The sequence below is a fragment of the Coenobita brevimanus genome, chromosome 54, assembly GCF_032717465.1.
Source record: "Coenobita brevimanus isolate Jiangsu-jjx chromosome 54, ASM3271746v2, whole genome shotgun sequence".
NCBI classification, from domain to species: Eukaryota; Metazoa; Arthropoda; class Malacostraca; order Decapoda; family Coenobitidae; genus Coenobita; species Coenobita brevimanus.
The window spans coordinates 12,169,313-12,190,688 of NC_137007.1; the positions used below are offsets into that span (position 1 = coordinate 12,169,313).

Sequence of the window (21,376 nt, forward strand, 5' to 3'; positions counted from 1 at the left end):
GTGGTACCGTTTTTTTAAGTACAATTTTTAAATCAAAGTACGTTGTTGTAATTACCGTTATTCTGAACACCTTTTTATTTCTAATACCATTTTTGAGTACTTTTTTGTGAGTACTGATTTTCTGAGTATCGTTTTCCTGTGTACTTGTGCAACAAATCTGCATGCAAATCTTTCCTTAATCTCTTCCGCCCGAGAACGCAGTTTGAGGTTGTAGTCTTGCTGTTTGCAGACGATTGATTCAGCTCAGGAGAGGCCTTTTCCAACTGGGATGTTAGATGTAACCATCATTAACTCTTCCACTACAGGAAACCTCCCCAGAACTGAATGAATAGTCCGGAGGTTGAAGGAATATAACGAAAAAAAGGCGTCCTTGTTATGAGGGGGATAAGTCAGAGATGCACCCGTGGCATTAGAAAAAGTAATGTAGTTTATAGCGTTGCTTAATAATACATGAAATACACTCTCAGGCTCCAGTGACTTGATCACAGCAGAATAAAATCGTATGGCGTTGGGTAGAACAGAATATCTAAGTTGTCCCGTACATAAGAAGCGCTGGTCGTGATATTTAATACTCTTAGAACCCTGTGACACAATCTTGGTTGTAGAAAGTCGTCTGACGCTGAATGGAATAGGATACTAGAGTTGCCCCGTCCAGGAAACGGTTACTGATGATGATATAAATTCTCAAACTCCTGTATCCATCCATCGCCCGAGTATAATCGTCTGTTGATAGCTGAAATAAAATCCAAGACTTTTCTCGACCATGAGAAGGTTAAAGGAACGCTGACTAAAAGAGAAAGTCGAGTTTGATGTTGTTTACTTTCGTTGGTCAGGATGTCCAGTAAATCTTTTCAGTAACAGACAGAGGCGGAAGCAGTTTATGGCTTTATGTATCATGTACAGTACAGTACATTATTAAAGTCCATTCGCTTCTGCTGCCATAATTTGATGGTTGGGTTCATAGACGCTTTAATGTAACGTAGTGTACTGAGATGCATAGTACCATTCATTTACGTACTATGCATCTTTGTTCCGAACGTCTTATTCAAGGATCTATGAATCCAGCAGTCAGAAACAAAGAGAGGAGGCGAATGGACGTTAGTATTTGACAGTATAAGATTTGCTGCCCTTTACATTTTATTCCCGAAATTACACAAGACAATGCTCAAACCAGTGGCTGTTGTTTTTATTAGTATTATTATTTTCTCCGCAATAAAAAGGCGTAACAATTGTAGGAAATATTCCACATATAAAACGATGCAAATATTACATGAATAAATACGCCTTGGAGAGAGCTCCAACATGCTTGACCTCTTCCTTACAACTAATCCTTCTGCTTACAATGTTAATCTTTTCTCTCTGTTGGGCTCCTCGGATCACACCTTATCACCTTGACCTGTCCTATCGTTCCGGTATGGCCTGTGGACCCTCCAAAGAAACGTTGTCTGTGGCACATTGGAGCTGCGGATTGAGAGGCCCTCAGGCAGTACTTCTTTGAGTTTCCCTGGAATGATTATTGCTTCCATGGCCGTGAGCCATCTGAGTGTGCCCTGCGCATTACAGAGGTTATTCTTCTGGGCATGGAAGCATACATTCCTTACTCATATCCTTTGACTAATGCAAGAAAGCCTTGGTTTAATCATGCTTGTTCTAATGATGTCCGCAACACGGAGAGGGTCTATAAAAGGTACCGGAGCCAACCCACCCCTGAATCACATCATTTATACGTTTCTGCCCGGAATCGTGCTAAGTCTGTTCTTCACACTGCTAAAAATAATATCATCCGTACTAAATGCTCTCAACTCTTCAACTCAAATTCTTCTCGCTTCTTCTGGCACCTTGCCAAAAACCTTTCTAACAACTTTACCTCATCATCCTTCCCTCCTCTTTACCACTCTGATGGCTCTGTAGCTATTTTTTCTACTGATAAAGCAGATCACTTCGCTCAGACTTTCTCCTCCAGTTCCACCTTAGACGATTCCGGTGCTGATCCTCCATCACTTCCCCCCTCTGACTTCCTCATGGCTGACATTAAAACTTCTTCAGCTGATGTATTATCTGCCATCACAGGCCTCAATACTAACAAGGCATATGGGCCTGATGGAGTCCCTCCTGTTCTTCTCCAGAACTGTGCTTCTGTGGTTACACCCTGCTTAGGCAAACTCTTTCGCCTTTGTTGATCAGCTTGAACCTTTCCTTCTTGCTGGAAGTTTGCTCTCATTCAGCCAGTCCCAAAGAAGGGTGACCATTCCCAACCATCTAACTATCGTCCAAATTGCTGTAACATCCTGTATCTCAAAAGTTTTCGAGTCAATTCTTAATAGAAAAATTTTAAAGTATCTTTCTTATCACAACCTTCTTTCTGATCGTGAGTATGGTTCCTGTCAAGGACGCTCCACTGGCGATCTTCTCACCTACCTTTCAGACTCCTGGTCATCCTCCTTTCGGGACTTTGGCGAAAGCTTTGCTGTTGTACTTGACATCTCAAAGGCTTTCGATCGAGTCTGGCATCAATCTTTAATTTCCAAACTGCCCTCTTATGGTTTCTATCCTTCTATCTGTGCCTTCATCTCTAGCTTCCTTTCTGGTCATTCTATAGCCGCTGTTGTAGATGGCCATCGTTCTTCTCCTAGATCTATTAACAGTGGTGTTCCTCAGGGCTCTGTGCTATCACCGACCCTCTTCCTTTTATTCATCAGTGACCTTCTAAGCTGTACATCTAACCCTATCCACTCATATGTTGATGACTCCACTCTTCACCTTTCCATTCGGTTCCTGCAACGCCCATCTCAGCAGTTACTTCAACTAACAAGGGATGAGGCTATGGCCACCTAATGTCTGACTTGGCTTGTATCTCTGACTGGGGTAAAAATAAACTTGTTGTTTTTAATGCATCAAAGACTCAGTTCTTACACCTATCAACCCGACAAAATCTTCCACAGGTGTACCCACTAATGTTTAAGAATATTCATCTTAATCTTGCATCATCCTTGAATATGCTTGGGGTTTCATTCACTCGGGACATATCTTGGAAAGATCATATTACATCTCTTGTAAAATCTGCTTCCAAGAGATTAGGTGTGCTAAGCCGACTCCATTCCTTCTTTATCCCTGCACAATTGTTGACTATACACGGGTTTTATCGGCCCCTATGTGGAGTGCACCTCTCATGTGTGGGAAGGTTCCCCACATACAGCTCTTCTCAATAGGGTGGAGTCAAAGGCTTTTCATCTCATTAACTCTCCTCCTCTTACTGGCTTCCTTCAACCTCTATCTCTTTGCCGCATTGTTGCATCTTTATCTCTTTTCTATCGTTACTTCAATGGTCATTGCTCCTCTGAACTGTCTGCTTGCATCCCTCCACCTCTATGACGGGTGCGTTTAGCAGCAAACTCTCATCCCTTTCCTGTCCAACTCTCTAATGCAAGAGTTAACCGTTACTCCCAGTCCTTCATTTATGCAACAGGTCAGCTCCGGAACTGTCTCCCTCTGTCTGTATTTCCTGCTTCCTATGATCTCCAGTCTTTCAAACGCAATGTGTCCAGGCATCTCGAAATAATCGGATCTTGAGTTTGGCTCTCTCTTGTATTTTGTTTTTCTCTTGAAGGAAACAGTTATTGCTGGCTCGTGGCCTTTGGTTCCTTCTTCCTCACATAAAAAAAAAAAAGAAAACTACAGTATTGTTTTTCTGGTTTTCACTGGACGATTATATTCGGGCCAAGGTGTGACATGTTAGTGAAGGGATTGGAAACGGAAATTCTTGTGCTTAGAAGCTACGTAATCGTATGGCAGTAGTGATCTGTATGAAAATTGTCACTGTAATGAAGTAGCATTCAGGCAATGGGGATGGTGTTTGTTAGCTTTCATTGTTACTGTTTTCAGGCAGACCATACATGTGTCATAAAAAGACTTTATAGTTACTTGTAGAGAAGTTATATATATTAGACTTGTGGACGAGCGGTTGTTATACTTGAGTTTTTGTAAGTAGATAATCTTGGTTCCCTTTTGTCATGCAATGACAGGAGAGGTAAAGAATAGTATGGGACTATTTTTATTAGTCTTGGAAATATTAACAGAGTCTCTCACACACGAGTGAGTATAAGTAGAATCCAGCTAGCTATCTCCCTGTCTCTCTCTCTCTCTCTCTCTCTCTCTCTCCCTCCCAAGTTGCTAAGCCTTTCTCCCCACTACCTGCCGATTCTATGGCCTCTCTTCTTCTGAGCTCTCATTCCTAAATTCTGGTGAAACAGGAGTCGTGTCACGTGTGTTCACTGTGGTTGGATAGTTCTAGAAGCCTGTGTGTGAGTATGTGTGTGTGTGTGTATGGTCACGAGGCGCTGTCGTATGCCTATAAAGCATTCCTTGAGTTAAGAGTGTGTAAGCATGTTTAGCATTGCTCAATTCTCGCAGACACAATACCTTCTCATCATCTGACTTCCTGCTTCTATCTGTCTCTCTATCTATCTATTTATCTATTATGATTTGTAATTATAATATGGAGTCCTAACATACGCTCGGCACACGCAGCTGGAGATCCTCCGACAGCAATTATCATTGACATATGCTAATCTATTAGTACATAATATTGATTATAATATTGTATACATATAATATTCTTAGTAAATTTCAATGATTCAATAATATTACATTTTAAACAAGTTGTATACATATTTGAATAAATGCAATGGTTGTTGTATGACACTTTGTAAGACGTGCATGTACTACAGACGTACGCATATAATTGTGCAATGGCAATACTGCTAGGTTACACATTACATATTGAGTTATCCCTTTAGTAATGTCTAATATTTCACCTAACTTGTAAGATGATTCTGGTAATACAGAATTGTGGTATAATGGTATGACTTTATATAATATTGTAGTAATATTGTGGCAATACATAATTGTAATATTTTATGAATTGTTACATAATATTGTGGTAATGCATAATTGTGTTGGCCTTATAATTGTAGTTACATTTTGTTAATGCAACTGTTACATAAGTGTCTTGGCCTTATAATTGTAGTTAAAGTTACATAAAAGTTACATCTTGTTAATGCAACTGTTACATAATTGTTACATATTGTTTGTAGTTACATAATTGTAGTTAAAGTTACATAAAAGTTACATCTTGTTAATGCAACTGTTACATAATTGGCAAAGTGTAACATAATGCAATCGTTTGTCGTTACATAATTGTTACATATCGTTTGTAGTTACATAATTGTAGTTAAAGTTACATAAAAGTTACATCTTGTTAATGCAACTGTTACATAAATGGTACATATTGTTTGTAGTTACATAATTGTAGCAAGTGTAACATAATGCAATCGTTTGTCGTTACATAATTGTTACATATCGTTTGTAGTTACATAATTGTAATAATTGCAGTCCTGACATATATGATCTCACTCTATTACTTTTTCTTTCTTTCTTTCTTTCTTTTTTTTTTTTTTTTTTTTGTACGTATTGATTTTCTATAGTTTGTTTTCTTCGTTTGTCTACGCTTTTTCTGTGTTGTTCATGGTTGCATAATTACTGGCTAATTTCCTAGGGACCCTTTTTTAAGGTTTAGTTTATATTGCACAGATATTACTGAAAATGATATTATATAGTCCCATATTTTGTTATTTTATATAAAAAATATATATACACTATATACAGTATTAACTATATACACTGACTTGTTGTTCACTTGGACCTATCGTGGGTAATATGTGTGTCAGCACTGTGTGGAAATCATTGTCTTCACGATTGTGTTGAAGATGTTCACTCTTGCTAACGTCATTTGTGTTGGCCATTTTTTTTCTCTAGTTTACCTTGTAACTTAATTTATATGTTTCCACTAGGTAGCTTTAATTAATAAATGTTTAATACAGTTCTTTTAATCGCTCACTGAGTAACTGTGATGGTATATTTTCTTTATCAATTTGTAGATATAATAATGTATAACTGTATGTATGCAACACGTATTTTATGTAGGTATAAATGGTAACACTCGTTGGTAGTAAATAAATGCTATAATAAATGAATGAATATATACAGTGTAGAATATTTATTGTTGGTGATTATTTAGTGTTTGAGTTATGTAGATAACTGAAGAAGGTATGTGTATTTAAGCTGTAACTATACAGCACGTTTTATGTTTGTGCAGAAGCTTATTGTCTATCACTGTGTATTGTATAAATGAAGTAACTATGTAACTCACTCATTTTTACCGTTGTGGGAATGGTGTTAGTGATGGTGCAGGTGGTGAGTTGACTGACGTGGCGTCTTTTCAGCAAGCACACATGATGACGTTGACTTCCCACACTGGTAGCTGTGGTGAGTGAATGAGTAGCGATGAGTAACTTGAGTGAAGATGAGTTAGTAAGATGAGTTGTGAATATGGACTTGGTATTCGCTTCGTTGACTTGACCTCTTCACTCCTGCGTCAGCGGTGGAGGTTGGGTGGAGGTAGCAGAGAGAGGAGGGTGAGGTCTGGTGGTTGTGAGTTGAGTCGTGTCTCACTCTTCGTTTGTTTGTTTGTTTTTTCTTTCTTGATGTATTCTTGGTCCTTTTTTCTTGTGATTTACTTGTTGTAGGATGAAGACTGCCGCTACTTGTAGGTGCGTGTAGAAGATTATACAGACGACTCGTAGAGTTGTTACTTGTAGTTGATTGTAGATGGTTGTAGTTCGTTGGTTGTGACAGGTATTTTTTTGTTTTCAATCTTGATATTTTGTAGGAATTCACTGTTGATTCGAAGACGAGGTTCGTATACGTTCGCTGCTACCAAATGTCATAAAAAGAATTTGTAGTTACTTGTAGAGAAGTTATATATATTAGACTTGTGGACGAGCGGTTGTTATACTTGAGTTTTTGTAAGTAGATAATCTTGGTTCCCTTTTGTCATACAATGACAGGAGAGGTAAAGAATATTATGGGACTATTTTTATTAGTCTTGGAAATATTAACAGAGTCTCTCACACATGAGTGAGTATAAGTAGAGTCCAGCTAGCTACCTCCCTGTCTCGCTCTCTCTCTCTCTCTCTCTCTCTCTCCCAAGTTGCTAAGCCTTTCTCCCCACTACCTGCCGATTCTATGGCCTCTCTTCTTCTGAGCTCTCTTTCCTAAATTCTGGTGAAACAGGAGTCGTGTCACGTGTGTTCACTGTGGTTGGAAAGTTCTAGAAGCCTGTGTGTGAGTATGTGTGTATGCGTGTGTATGGTCATGAGGCGCTGTCGTGTGCCTATAAAGCATTCCTTGAGTTAAGAGTGTGTAAGCATGTTTAGCATTGCTCGATTCTCGCAGACACAATACCTTCTCATCACCTGACTTCCTGCTTCTATCTGTCTCTTTATCTATCTATTTATCTATTTATCTACTATGATTTGTAATTATAATATGGAGTCCTAACATACATGAATGCAAAACACCTTTCAATCCGGACATTAGCTCGTGTGCTTGCCAGTTCAGTAGACTTCCCAGCACCGCTTCCTGACTTGTTTGTTTTTGCTCATGGTATATTGATGTTCTCTTACATGTTAATTATGCTAGCCATGTGGAAAAAAAAAAAAAGGTGCTAGTAAGACACAAATTGTTGAACTGTCAGACTCAAAACAAAGCTCAGGTAAATGGTGTTTTAAAATGTCGTCTGCCTGCTAGATAACAACTCAGTACAGTGTCTTTTCACCACTGTTATCAGTCGTGGTGATACGGGCTGTGCAGACACTGGAGAAGCATACGCACTGGTTTCTTTGTACATGTCTACTCTACACAGTCTTTACAGGAATATGAAGTCAGTGCATGAAAAGACGTTATGAAAACGCAAGACTTATTTGTTTCTCGTTGCACAGGACAGTCAGGAATTGTATTAGTACAGCATGTGGAATAAAATGTTTTATGTGCAATACGAGAAGACTGTATGTGAAATGGTGGAGAGGAGGCGGAGGGGGAGACCAAGGATGAGGCAGAGGGATGAATAGAAGAGATACATAATGGAGGGGTGTGTAAGTTAAAGGGAGGGCAGCCAAACGGCAGAGGACAATGCGACATAGAGGGGTTTGTCTGCAGCCACCCCTTACGGGATCAAGGCATAGTGTAGATAGTCAGACAGATAAATCAGGATGTGATAGAGGTGAGTGGTGTGCATGTGAGTTACAAGTTCGTAAATGGAGGGTTTACCAGAGGTATGGCTGGTCAAGGCGATGGTTGTAAGGGTATTGTGAGAGTGTATTATCAAATGTTGAGCAAGCTGGTAGCCGCTCGGGCGTCCCCCTCAAACGGCTGAGTACTCCAGGTGGGACTCCTCGGCTACAGGCAACAGTAACATAGAAGGCAGTTATAAGATGGCGCTGACGACTGAGTTAAGGAGTCAGCCTACTGCAGAGAGGAGGGGAGGTTGGGACTGTTCAGGAACCTGGTGAGGGTATACTGTAGACAGTCTGGACTCGCCATTAAGCCATGACTGAAGAACTGATGGGCAAGTGGACAACCCAATGGGCCTGAACCAGATTCGTAAGTTTTGTCCCAGTGTGACCTAAGATAGACTGATTCTGTGATCTACCTCCCTTTGAAATGTGACTGAAAAGCTAAGTGAGTTACTACCACAGAAGTGTGACTATGTCCAGGTCCCTTTAAATATAGGTGAATTTGACTGATACCCTGGAGAAAGGCCTTGGCTATAGGGCGCTGTCTTGATGGACAGATAAAGGTAAGAGGGTAGACAACTCTCGATTTTGTTGACATGTGTTCTAGCCATATCTGAATCTTATATGCCACTGCTAGGGTTCACTGTGTTCTGGATATATCTGGGTCTTCTGTACCATTGCTTGGGTTCACTGTGTTGTAGCCATATCTAGGTCTTGGGTATCATTGCTGGGGTTCACTGTGTTCTAGTCATATTTGGGTCTTCCTCGTCATTGCTGGGGTTCATTAATCTTGTCTAATCCATACTTCCATTAGAGCTCCAAGGGAAACATACTGCTTAGCTGTTTCGCGAGTAGACTTTTATTGAAACTGACTGCTGGATCAGCTCTCGTTCAGCCAATAAACATAAATTTAACCTGTCTCTAGAGTTAACTTTACTCTATATTCACTGTTTTGTTTAACCTCGCCACGGCTTCATCAGCTCTGACACTCACTTGTGTTTTTTTCTGCGTCAGGAACTGTACAGGAGTGAACAGGGGATGAGCCTTAGTCTGACGCGGCTCAAGGTGTCTGCGACAGGTCAGTACCGCTGCGAGATCATCGCAGAACACCCCAGCTTCCGTACTGAACACCACACAGCCACCATGATCGTCCTTAGTGAGTACCACCTCCTTGTACTCATGCACTCTCCATCACTAGCTCCTTTACACTCAAAGTGACAGAACCTATTAGTTTGTTACTAATATAGTGAAGAGCAATCCAGTGGGCTTTGATCTCTCATTATTAGTCTGGAACTCCAAAGATGTAAAACAAATACGGACAGAGGACCTAATAAGGACTCGTGTAGGGTTCAGTCAGTACTGTCTATATCGGTCACAATCACTTGTGACATTCTGTGCCAATTGGTTTCCTTGATATACTTAGGTAACTACAGTTTTTGTATTATTGGTAATTATATTACCCAGTTTAATGGCTAACCCAAAGAATGTGCAGGCTTCCTCAAAAGTGCGAATTTCTTTAGGGAAATTATAGTATGAGTAAACTGCAAAATGAAAGTAGCAATATACTAATCATTTCCTGTCAAACGACTATTCCTGTGTTAAAAATTGTTGTATCTCATGGATATACAGAACAATATCCAGTAAATCATAGTTCAGGTAACTCCGATTTAAAAGTTGTACCTTTCAGTTTCAGACAATGACTAAAACTTAGAGATATATAGATAGATGAATAGTGACACTTACCTTCATACCATGCTCACAAAGAAATCCTGTATTATATACGAGTATATATATATATATATATATATATATATATATATATATATATATATATATATGTGTGTGTGTGTGTGTGTGTGTGTGTGTGTGTGTGTGTACCATATATACACACTCAAAAGTACTGTTGTTCTCAGTGGAAACCTTGACGAACACAAACAATATACAGCAGCATTAGGAATGAAAACCGAGAAGCACCTTGATGAAAATGTTACTCTATATTTTACTATTGCAGTCATAGAAGAACTATTGTGGAATTTACCTCCTGTAAATTAGAATTATTAAAATTATTGTGTATATACAAAAATGGTGTACAGTATACACAGAAGTATCAGTTTGGGGGAGAAAAGAGATTTTAAGTTGATTATTGAACATACGTTTGCATAACTGAGTTTACACATAAATAAGTCAGTAACAGTGGTAAATCCAAATGTGCTACGAATATGTTGTGCAAGTGCACAGTGTTGTATTACGTGCATCTGTCTCTGCATTTGTCCACATGAACACAGCTGCTTCCCCAGAGACAGGCGACAAAGCCCTCTCCTGCTCCACCTGCCGACCTCCACCGCCTAGCAGTGTACAGACAGCTGAAAGAGGCAGAAAGTTATCCTGTGATATTCACTGATATTATGACTCTGGACATGAATTTATGTATTGTTAAACTAAGGTTAATTTCTCTATAAGTCATTTTCCTTGATCAGTCTGGCTGGGATACGAGTATGTCATGCTTATGTGTTTCCATGGCAACTTCTGTTCATCTTCATCGTTATTTAGCAACTCTGACACATGGGTTCTTGTACTATGTCTAGTACTAAGGGCTATTTTGATGGTAAAGATTTGGGGATTATCAATCGTAAGTGATCGCATGCCAAATTCTTCTTTTAAAAAATTGTTTTATGTGAAAGACAGTAACAGACTGACCCAATTGCTCGTAAGAAAGAGTGGGTCTCGTACATGTGAGTTAGCACAAAGGTAGCGACATGCAACGTGAGAAACATATTGTTGGTGAAATATACTGTGTATCTCATATATTGATAGATTTGGCTATGTATTATGTGAAAAGAATGTGAAAGACTGACCCACGTGCTCGTAAGAAAGAGAACACCCTGAGCTAGCACAAAGGTAGCGAAATGCAACGTGAGATACGTAATTGTAGATGGTGTAATATACTGTTTATCTCATACAGTGATATATTTTGGTATGTGTTTATGTGAAAAGAAAGTGAAAGTGAACCACGTGATCATGTGGAAATCGTCGTCTACTACACCTTGCCGCCCAGGTAGGGGTCACGTACTGTAATTGACCTACAGAAGACGTGCATTTACAATTTATTGGTGAAATATACTGTGTATCCCATATATTGATAGATTTGGCTATGTATTATGTAAAAATAATGTGCAAGACTGACCCACGTGCTCGTAAGAAAGAGAACGTCTCGTACACCCGAGCTGGCACAAAGGTAGTGAAATGCAACATGAGGTTAGAAACATGTGCATTTACATTTTTTTGTGGTGAAATATACTGTGTATCTCATAAAAAGTGATAGATTGGGTTATGTTTTATGTGAAAAGACAGTGAAAAACTGGCCCACGTGCTCGTAATGAAGAGTGCGTGTCATACACCTGAGCTAGCACAAAGGTAGCGAAATGCAACGTGAGGTTAGGAACATGCGCATTTACATTTTTTTGTGTGAAATATACTGTGTATCCCATGTATTGATAAATTTGGCTGTGTATGATGTGAAAATAATGTGAAAGACTGACCCACTGCAGTGTGTTCTCATAAGGGAAACAATGTCTGCTACACCTTAGTGCACAGGTAACGGCCTTCGGAACACGTCCATTTACATATTAGTGGTGAAATGTACTGTGTATCTCATAAAAATGATAGATTTTGGTGTGTGTAATGCGCAGAGTAAATGAAAGAGGTAACCCCATGCTCATGGCCCCTACCCGTACACTAAGTCAGGTGTAGGAGACGATGTTTTTCAAGGACATACACATATATCATGAACCCTTGTGTTGTACCAGTGCTGAGCAAAGTTCTTGGATGGCTGTGAATAAAATACCTTGACTCATAAAAAGTGATAGATTGGGTTATGTTTTATGTGAAAAGACAGTGAAAGACTGACCCACTGCAGACAGTTCTCGTAAGGGCAACACCATCTGCTACACCTTAGCGCACAGGTAACAGCCTACAGATCACGTCCATTTACGTATTAGTGATAAAATGTACTGTGCATCTCATAAAAATGATAGATTTGGTTATGCTAATGTGCAAAGTAAATGAAAGAGGTAACCACATGCTCGTGGCCCCTACCTGTGCGCTAAGTCAGGTGTAGGAGACATTGTTTTTCAAGGACATACACGTATATCATGAACCCTTTCATTATGCCAGTGTTAAGCAAAGTTCTTGGCTGGCTGTGAATAAAATATCTTGACTCCTTTATTTCAGCTCACACTCCTGCCACAGCACTGGAATACCACAGGGTCCCAAATCCCTTCGACAGCAATTTATTCTCCAGTTGGTTTGCAATGACAGCAGTCTTGCAGAGATGAAACGTGGGTTAGCACCACACGAGTGGCATAAGATCCTCGATGAGGTAGAGTCAGAGAGCGACATTGAGAGCGACCGTTCTGGGGTGGAGGAGGTTGAGCTGCCACCATCCGGTCAGCAAGTGGAGCCGCCCCGCCACCTTCCATCGCGGGAAACTATACCACCATCATTGGCCGGCTTCACCGGAGAACCCTCCCCACCTCTAGGACCTGCCAGCCTCACTGCTTTCTTCGTCGGCACCCAATCTCCAGGCTCCTCTGCCCCCCTTGGTGAGCCAGTGTCACTGGAAGCCGGGACATCGTTCATTGTGATGGCCCCTCCACTCACTTCTGCCATGCAGGATGCTACGGTGACATCCTCGCTGGCCAGGCTGAGGAGACTGGTGTCACCAGAGTCCACTGTCTCGTCCTCGTCCTCGTCCAAGGCGTCTCCTCCCAGGCGAGGGTGCCGTGGTCCACTGTCTGGACACGGGGGACGTCCGAGGGATCGGAGGGCGGGCCGAAGGGTGTCAACAGGCCGACCCACTGCCACCGCTGCCGTTGCCACTGAAGAGGATCCTGGGTGCAGCAGTGGCCCATTCACACCGAACCACGGGCTGTTCACTGGCTCCCCAGGGATCAAGGTGGATTTTCCAACAACTCCCTGCAGTTCTTCAAGATCTTTTTCATGCAGTTGTTGTCATACCTCACCGTGGAAACCAACCAGTACGCCACATTCCTGGGGACTCAGCTGGATGCTTGGTTCTCTTGCAATGAAGAGGAGATGACCAAGTTCCTGGGGTTATACCTTTCCATGGGGGTTGTGCACATGCCAACCATCAGGCACTACTGGAGGAGCTCCGAGCTGCATGACTACCCTAGGGTCCAGTGGGCGACGAGTGGAAGGCGCTTCACTGCCAGCCTTAAGCACTTCCACACCTTCAACTCGCTCCGAAACAACCAAGATCGGCTCATCCATGTTCGCAAGGTCATGGAGTACCTCCTTCAGTGGTTCCAGTTAGCGTACCAATATGAGGAGCAGCTCAGCCTGGATGAGAGCTCTCTGGGGTGGAAGGGCCAGCTGTCTTTCTGCGTCTACAACCCCCAGGTATCCAAGCAAGCGTCGCTGGGTGAATGATGACGACGTGAGGTTGGATCGCACTCTGGGCCACCACTGGGCGAGGATCCCCGACAAGAAGAGGCTCAGGTGTACCTTGTGCTTCAAGCTGGGGATGAGGAAGGACACAAGGAACATGTGTCCTGTATGTAATGTGCCACTTTGCATGGGTGATTGTTTCGAGCTGTACCATACCGAGTGATACCTTCACTAGTGGAGCACACACACACACACACACACACACACACACACACACACACACACACACACACACCGCTCCCTGGCACAGTGGTAATGTTCTTGCTTGTCATTTGGTAGACGGGAGTTCGCGCCTCGCTCAGGTTGCAAAAAGTTTCACTGACGAAGTGGGTGGTTACTGTGCCCCTTGAGCAAGGGCACGGGTGTGTGCGTGTGTGAAGGTCACAGCATTGCCCTTAGATCGGACTCTATGAGCTCTCAGCTCCCTTCCGGGAGGGTAAAAGCCGACGATCACAACCATCAAGTGATCCTGACCGACGTGGTGAATTACACACACACACACACACACACACACACACACACACACACACACACACACACACACAATGTTAGGGAAATACGAGAGAAGTCATGACCCCTAAAGGCAACCTTCCAGAGTGTAAACACTGTGGAGGAGATACTAAAAAATGCAAAGAATCTTATGGAAAAAGAGGAGTTCAAAAATGTATGAATAAAAAGATGCCTAACACAAGAGGAACTAGAATTACTGAAAGAGAAGAGGGAGGAAGCAAAAACAAAAAAAATGAGGGAAGATCACAGGAGGAGAAGAACACATTTCTTTTTACAAAGTAATTGGATTGCAGGTAGAAAGTAGTACATAAACAGGAAGGAATAAAAAAGAGGAAGGTAGCAGAACCAAATCATGACAAGTATATAAACAAGATGATTAAGTTGATGTACTCAAATGTGGATGGAATGGTATCTAAATTATTAAAGATGAATGATTATGTCAGAGAAAATGAACCATATATAATATGCCTAACTGAAACAAAATTAACACCAAGGATATCGAATGACATCCTAAACTTAGAGGAATATAATATATTGAGAAGAGATAGGAACTTAAAAAAAGGAGGAGGAATTATAATATTAACTAAGAAAAATCTAAAAGTCAAAGAAATAGAATTAGATATACCCTCACAAGTAGAACTGATTGCAGTAGAGATAAATACATTTGAAGGGAAAGTAACTGTAGCCAATTTGTACATGCCACCCAGATCAAACACATGGGAAAGAGACGAATATGAGGACCTGGCGGGGAGTACAATTCAGAGTTTAAGAGCATTACTACATAAAATGGAAGAGAAATAAAAAAGAATTATACTAACTGGAGATTTTAATTCAAACATAAATTGGAATACTCTAGATATGATAAGCCAAGAAAGCTGTTGGGACCAAGAGCTCCTGGATCTTGTGCGAGAGTTTTTCCTAACGCAACATGTAAGGGAAAGCACCAGAAAAAGAGGACTCATTGTACCCTCAATGCTAGATCTCATATTTACTAGGCAAGAAAACGATATTGACAATTTAATATATCACCCTACATTCGGCAAAAGCGACCATGCAGTACTAAATTGCAACTTCAGGATTGCATATGATAGATAACAGTAATGAAAGTTACAAAAAGAGACTAAACTATAAAAAGGGAAAGTATCATGACCTAAAGAAGTACTTCTTAGAAATTGCTTGGGAAAAGGAGCTTAGAGGACAAGATTTAAATGCTATATATGAAAAATTCTGTGAACTTTATGAAATAGCAGTCCAGAAGTACATTCCACAGCACAAAGAAGCAGAAAAGAAATAAAGAAATGGTTCAAACAGAATGTAAAAAATCAAAAGAAAAAAGAGATTTGTTGTGGAATAGATACAGAAGACACAATAGTGAAAGGGTATATAATAATTACAAACAGGCAAGAAACGATTATACAAGAATAAGGAGAGAAGCCGAAAAACAGTTTGAGGAGGATATCATAAATAAAAGTAGTGATCAACCGAAGCTATTTTACAGCTACATCAGAAGCAAAACTAAAGTAAAAGATAAAATACAATCCATTACGGACGATGGAATCAACTATACACAAGAGAAGGATATTTGTGAAGCACTAAACAAGAATTTCCAATCAGTTTTTACAGAGGAAAAAATTTTGAGAGGGATTATGTGGAACATGCATGCCCACACATACTACCAGATATACAAACATCAGAAAAAGAAAGACAGGAGGAGCTAAGTAAATTAGATAGACAGAGGAAAATCAAATGGTCCTGATGAAATTTCATGTTGGGTGCTATGTGAATGTTCGAAGAAGTTAAGTAAACCATTATTTTTAATTTTCAAGAAATCCTTGAGTCAAGGTAAACTACCTGATATTTGGAAGAAAGCAAACATTGTCCCCTTATTCAAGAAAGGAAATAGACAAAATCCACTTAACTACCGACCAGTATCACTAACCAGTGTTGTAAGCAAGGTATTAGAAAAGCTTTTAAGAAAAGCTTGGGTAAATCATCTAGAAGAACACAATATGATAACAGAAAGACAGTTTGGTTTCAGAAAAGGAAAATCATGTGTTACGAATCTGTTGAGCTACTATGACAGAGTAACAGACACATTACAGGAAAGAGAAGGATGGGTGGACAGTATCTATTTATATTTCAAGAAAGCATTTGACACAGTACCACACCAAAGACTTTTATGGAAACTGTACCATCAAGGAGGAATTTGAGGCAAACTGTATTGTTGGATGCAAGATTTTCTCATGAAAAGAAAAATGAGAACAGTACTAAGGGGAAATTACTCATCATGGAAAGAAGTGGCTCAGTGCTGGCACCAATCATGTTTTTAGTGTATATAAATGATATAGACAGTAACACTAGAAATGAAAGCTATATAAATATGTTTGCAGATGATGCAAAAATACGAAGGAGAATTACTAACACAGACTCTTGTAAAGAGCTACAAGAAGAATTAAATAAACTTCATGAATGGAGTAATACTTGGCAAATGGAATTCAATGTGGACAAGTGTCATGTAAGCAAGTTTGGTAAAGGTGGAAAAAGACCTGATTGGGATTATACGAGGTATGTTAGGATATAAAACCCTACACACATCAGAAAGAGAGAAGGACTTAAGTGTGATTGTCAATAACAGACTATCTCCGGCTGACCACGTCAGTGAGAAGGTACGGAACATGTATACACTGCTTGCAAATATGAGAATAACATTCACATACATAAATGAAGACATGCTAAGAAAGATAATAAGATCATTCATCAGACCAACTCTGGAGTATGCATCAGTAGTCTGGAGTCCTCATCTCAAAAAACACATAGACAAGATTGAAAAAGTTCAAAGGGCCGCAACAAGATGGGTACCAAGCTTAAGGGATCTAAGCTATGCAGAAAGACTAAATAAACTGAATCTACCAACACTACAGGAGAGAAGGAAAAGAGGTGACATTATTATGGTATATAAATGCATATCAGGGAAGGAGAAAATAGACATAAATGATTACTTAACGTATGGGGAAGCATCAGCAAGAGGACACTGCAAAAAATTGCATAAAAAGTGAGGTGATAAAGACGTAAGGAAATTTAGTTTCCCAAATAGAGCAATTGATCAGTGGAATGCACTGCCGAATGAAATAGTGTGTGCCAAAACAATTCACAAATTTAAAGATATGTACGATAAATATGGTTTAAGACACGGGACAGTACGAGCTTGACTCATTCCTGTAAAGATACAATTAGGTAAGAACAATTAGGTAGATAAGAACACACAGACACACAGTACAAAACTCCTCACCTCCCAACCTATCTGGTCCTGCAGGAAGACCATCGCCACTGGAGAAGTACGTGAAATGCTTTTTTTATTTATCTATTTACCTCTGTTTATGTCAGTATACTTACACATACATATATATTGCTATTTACCTCAACACAAATGACAGGGAAATAAGTATAGCTTCAGTTTCAGTTGCTAGCAACAAGTGTAGTGTTCATGTGTGGTTTCTGAGAGCACTAAAAAGAAAGCAGAAGTACTTATATAAAACAGTTGTTGGCATAAAACCAAAGAAAGCGTAGCTAGCAAGCATAAAAGTGTTAGCACGCTACGGGAAAATAACGTAAGTGAGCGCAGCTGATGGTGGGTCAGCGCGCGAGAAAATACATTGTAGTTTGTTGCATTTTTCTCGAAAACTATGAGGCCTAGGATCACCGTTCTTGGCTCAAATGAAAGCGAATGAGATTCTGCATAGGATGATAAAGTAAAAATATAACAGTGCCAAGAAAAGTTCTTCGCTAAAGATCCCCGAATAAAAAATTTGTTGTCTGTTGGAAACTGGTTTTATTTTTCGCTTATTACTTGAACACCATACCTCATTATCAAATTGGGACCCCGCCCATTCGAATAACATGTAGAGATTGATTAGTAAACATTCGACTTATGATGCTCGGAAGTGAAATCTATGATCCTGAATGTTTACTCCGAGGGCCCTAACATACGTATAGTGTGTGTGTGTGTGTGTGTGTGTGTGTGTTTTCTTATCGTGTAGAACAAACATCGACGAATAGGAACATGTGGGTTTTGTGGCAAAATAAATATGTTTGGGGGATGAAAATAAGCCTAGAATACACATATTTGGAGCACGCGGCGGCCGAGGGGAAGAGGAGAGAAGCCTGCACGTCACGGCACAGGAAACTTATGAAACTTATCCACGTGGGAAGGGGTTAACATATAAAGAGCTGGCAAGAGGTGGGTGACCCTTGATGTACACCAGTCGCAGCTGATGTAATTGCCGTGCCAATTATACTATCGGTAACATGATACATTGCAATCGGAACAGTCATCATTGCAACCCCACAACCTAATTTCTTTGAAATCATGAATAAAACCTGTCTCGGTGCTAAATCATAAGCCTGGGAGAAATCTACAAATGTCACAAACGAGGTACTTTTCTTCTTTCTTGCATAGTCTGTTAATATGTGTAAAGTTACTGTATATTCTATGTAGTCACGTTGTTTCTGTGTTCCTGCTCGTTCTCTCTGTGGTACAAACCAGCTTTGTAGCCTCGCACATAAGTCCATGTCGTAGAGCGTGGTAAGACTATTTATGACAGAGACCTCGCGGTGATTTCCTGCCTCCATTTCTATTATTTCGTTTGAAAACTGTAAACAATATAGCCTTCATCCAGTTTACGGGGTAACTACCCAATGAAAATACAAAACTGAGCAATATAGTAAGAGTTACAGTACGGTGAAAAGGTTGTGTGTTAACTTACATAGACCCGAGGAAATTCCGTCGGGACCGCATGCCTTATCTGGCCTCATTTTCTTAAAATGTGACACTATTTCATTAGAAGTTATATAATTAAGAACTAGAATTTTAACATGGGTGTCAAAAGTTTGATTCCAACTACATCTCCAGAAGGATTTAATGTCCTGTAATAAGCTTTAAATTCATAATAGGATGGGGCAACTTTTGCACTAATTTCCTTTCCAGTCAATAGCTTTTTTTTTATGCAAGAAAGAAGGAACCAAAGGCCAGGAGCCTGCAAACCGTTCCTTCCAAGAAAAAAACAAAAACAATAGAAAAGAGCCAAATTCAAGATCCGTTCATTTCGAGATACCTGGACACACTGCGTTTGAAGAACAGGAGATCATAGCAAGTAGGAAATACAGACAAAGGGAGACAGTTCCAGAGCTGACGTGTTACATACATGAAGGACTGGGAGTAATGGTTAACTCTTGCATTAGAGAGCTGGACAGAAAAGGGATGAAAGTCTGTTTTTTTTTTTTTTTTTTTTATGCGAGGAAGAAGGAACCAAAGGCCATGAGCCCGCAGTAACAGTTCCCTCCAAGACAAAAACAAAATACAATAGAGAGCCAAATTCAAGATCCGATCATTTTGAGATGCCTGGACACACTGCGTTTGAAAGACTGGAGATCATAGGCAGCAGGAAATACAGACAGAGGGAGACAGTTCCAGAGCGGACCTGTTGCATAAATGAAAGACTGGGAGTAACGGTTAACTCTTGCATTAGAGAGATGGACAGAAAAGGGATGAGAGTTTGCTGCCAGACGGGTGCTACGCGCCCGTCGTAGAGGTGGAGGAATGCAAGCAGACAGTTCAGAGGAGCAGTGACCATTAAAGTAGCAATAGAAAAGAGATAAAGATGCAACAGTGCGGCGAAGAGACAGAGGTTGAAGGGAGTCAGTAAGAGGAGAAGAGTTAATGAGAAGAAAAGCCTTTGACTCCACCCTATTGAGAAAAGCTGTATGTGGGGAGCCTCCCCACACATGAGAGTTGTACTCCACACAGGGGCGGATAAAACCCCTGTATAGAGTCAACAATTGTGCAGGGGTAAAGAAAGAGCGGAGTCGGCTTAGCACACCCAATCTCTTGGAAGCAGATTTTACAAGAGATGTAATATGATCTTTCCAAGATAAGTCCCGAGTAAATGAAACCCCAAGCTAATGTTCAAGGATGATGCAGGATTAAGCTGAATATTATTAAACATTAGTGGGTATACCTGTGGAAGATTTTGTCGGGTTGATAGGTGTAAGAACTGAGTCTTTGATGCATTAAAGACAACCATATTATTTTTACCCCAGTCAGAGATACGAGCCAAGTCAGACATTAGGTGTGCCATAGCCTCATCCAATGTTTCTTGAAGTAACTGTTGAGATGGGCGTTGCGGGAACCGAATGGAAAGGTGAAGGGTGGAGTCATCAGCGTATGAGTGGATAGGGTTAGATGTACAGCTTAGAAGATCATTGATGAATAAAAGGAAGAGAGTTGGTGATAGGACAGAGCCCTGAGGAACACCACTGTTGATAGATCTAGGAGAAGAACGATGGCCGTCTACAACAGTGGCTATAGAACGACCAGAAAGGAAGCTAGCGATGAAGGCACAGGTAGAAGGATAGAAACCGTAGGAGGGCAGTTTGGAAATTAAAGATTTATGCCAGACTCGATCGAAAGCCTTTGAGATGTCAAGTGCAATGGCAAAGCTTTCGCCAAAGTCCCGAAAGGAGGATGACCAGGAGTCTGAAAGGTAGGTGAGAAGATCGCCAGTGGAGCGTCCCTGACGGAACCCATACTGACGATCGGAAAGAAGGTTGTGATAGGAAAGATGCCTTAAAATTTTTCTATTAGGAATTGACTCGAAAAAAATACAGGACGTTAAAGCAATTGGACGATAGTTGGAGGGTTGGGAGTGGTCACCCTTCTTTGGGACTGGCTAAATGAGAGCAAACTTCCAGCAAGAAGGAAAGGTACAAGTTGACAGACAAAGGCGAAAGAGTTTGCCTAGGCAGGGTGTAAGCACAGAAGCATAGTTCTTGAGAACAACAGGAGGGACCCCATCAGGCCCATATGCCTTGTTAGTACTGAGGCCAGTGATGGCAGAAAATACATCAACTGAAGAAATTTTAATGTCAGCCATGAGGAAGTCAGAGGGGGGAAGTGATGGAGGAACAGCACCGGAATCGTCTAAGGTGGAATTGGAGGAGAAAGTCTGTGCGAAGAGATCTGCTTTATCAGTAGAAGAAATAGCTACAGAACCATCAGAGTAGAAAAGAGGAGGGAAGGATGATGAGGAAAAGTTGTTAGAAAGATTTTTGGCAAGGTGCCAGAAGGAGTGGGAAGAATTCGAGTTGGAGAGTTGAGAGCATTTAGTATGGATGAAATTATTTTTAGTAGAGCGAAGAGCAGACTTAGCACGATTCCGGGCAGAAACGTAAAGATGATGTGATTCAGGGGTGGGTTGGCTCCAGTACCTTTT

General features: G+C 40.6%; 1 protein-coding gene across 1 annotated transcript in view; it reads left to right on the forward strand.

Moving 5' to 3' along the window:
• LOC145401033 (uncharacterized) overlaps positions 1 to 21,376 on the forward strand; it is a 173,152-nt gene that overhangs the window by 31,132 nt on the left and 120,644 nt on the right. The window contains exon 3 of the mRNA XM_080273409.1: positions 9,147 to 9,288. Coding sequence (XP_080129535.1) covers positions 9,147 to 9,288 — 142 coding nt within the window. The remainder of the gene's footprint in view (positions 1 to 9,146; positions 9,289 to 21,376) is intronic.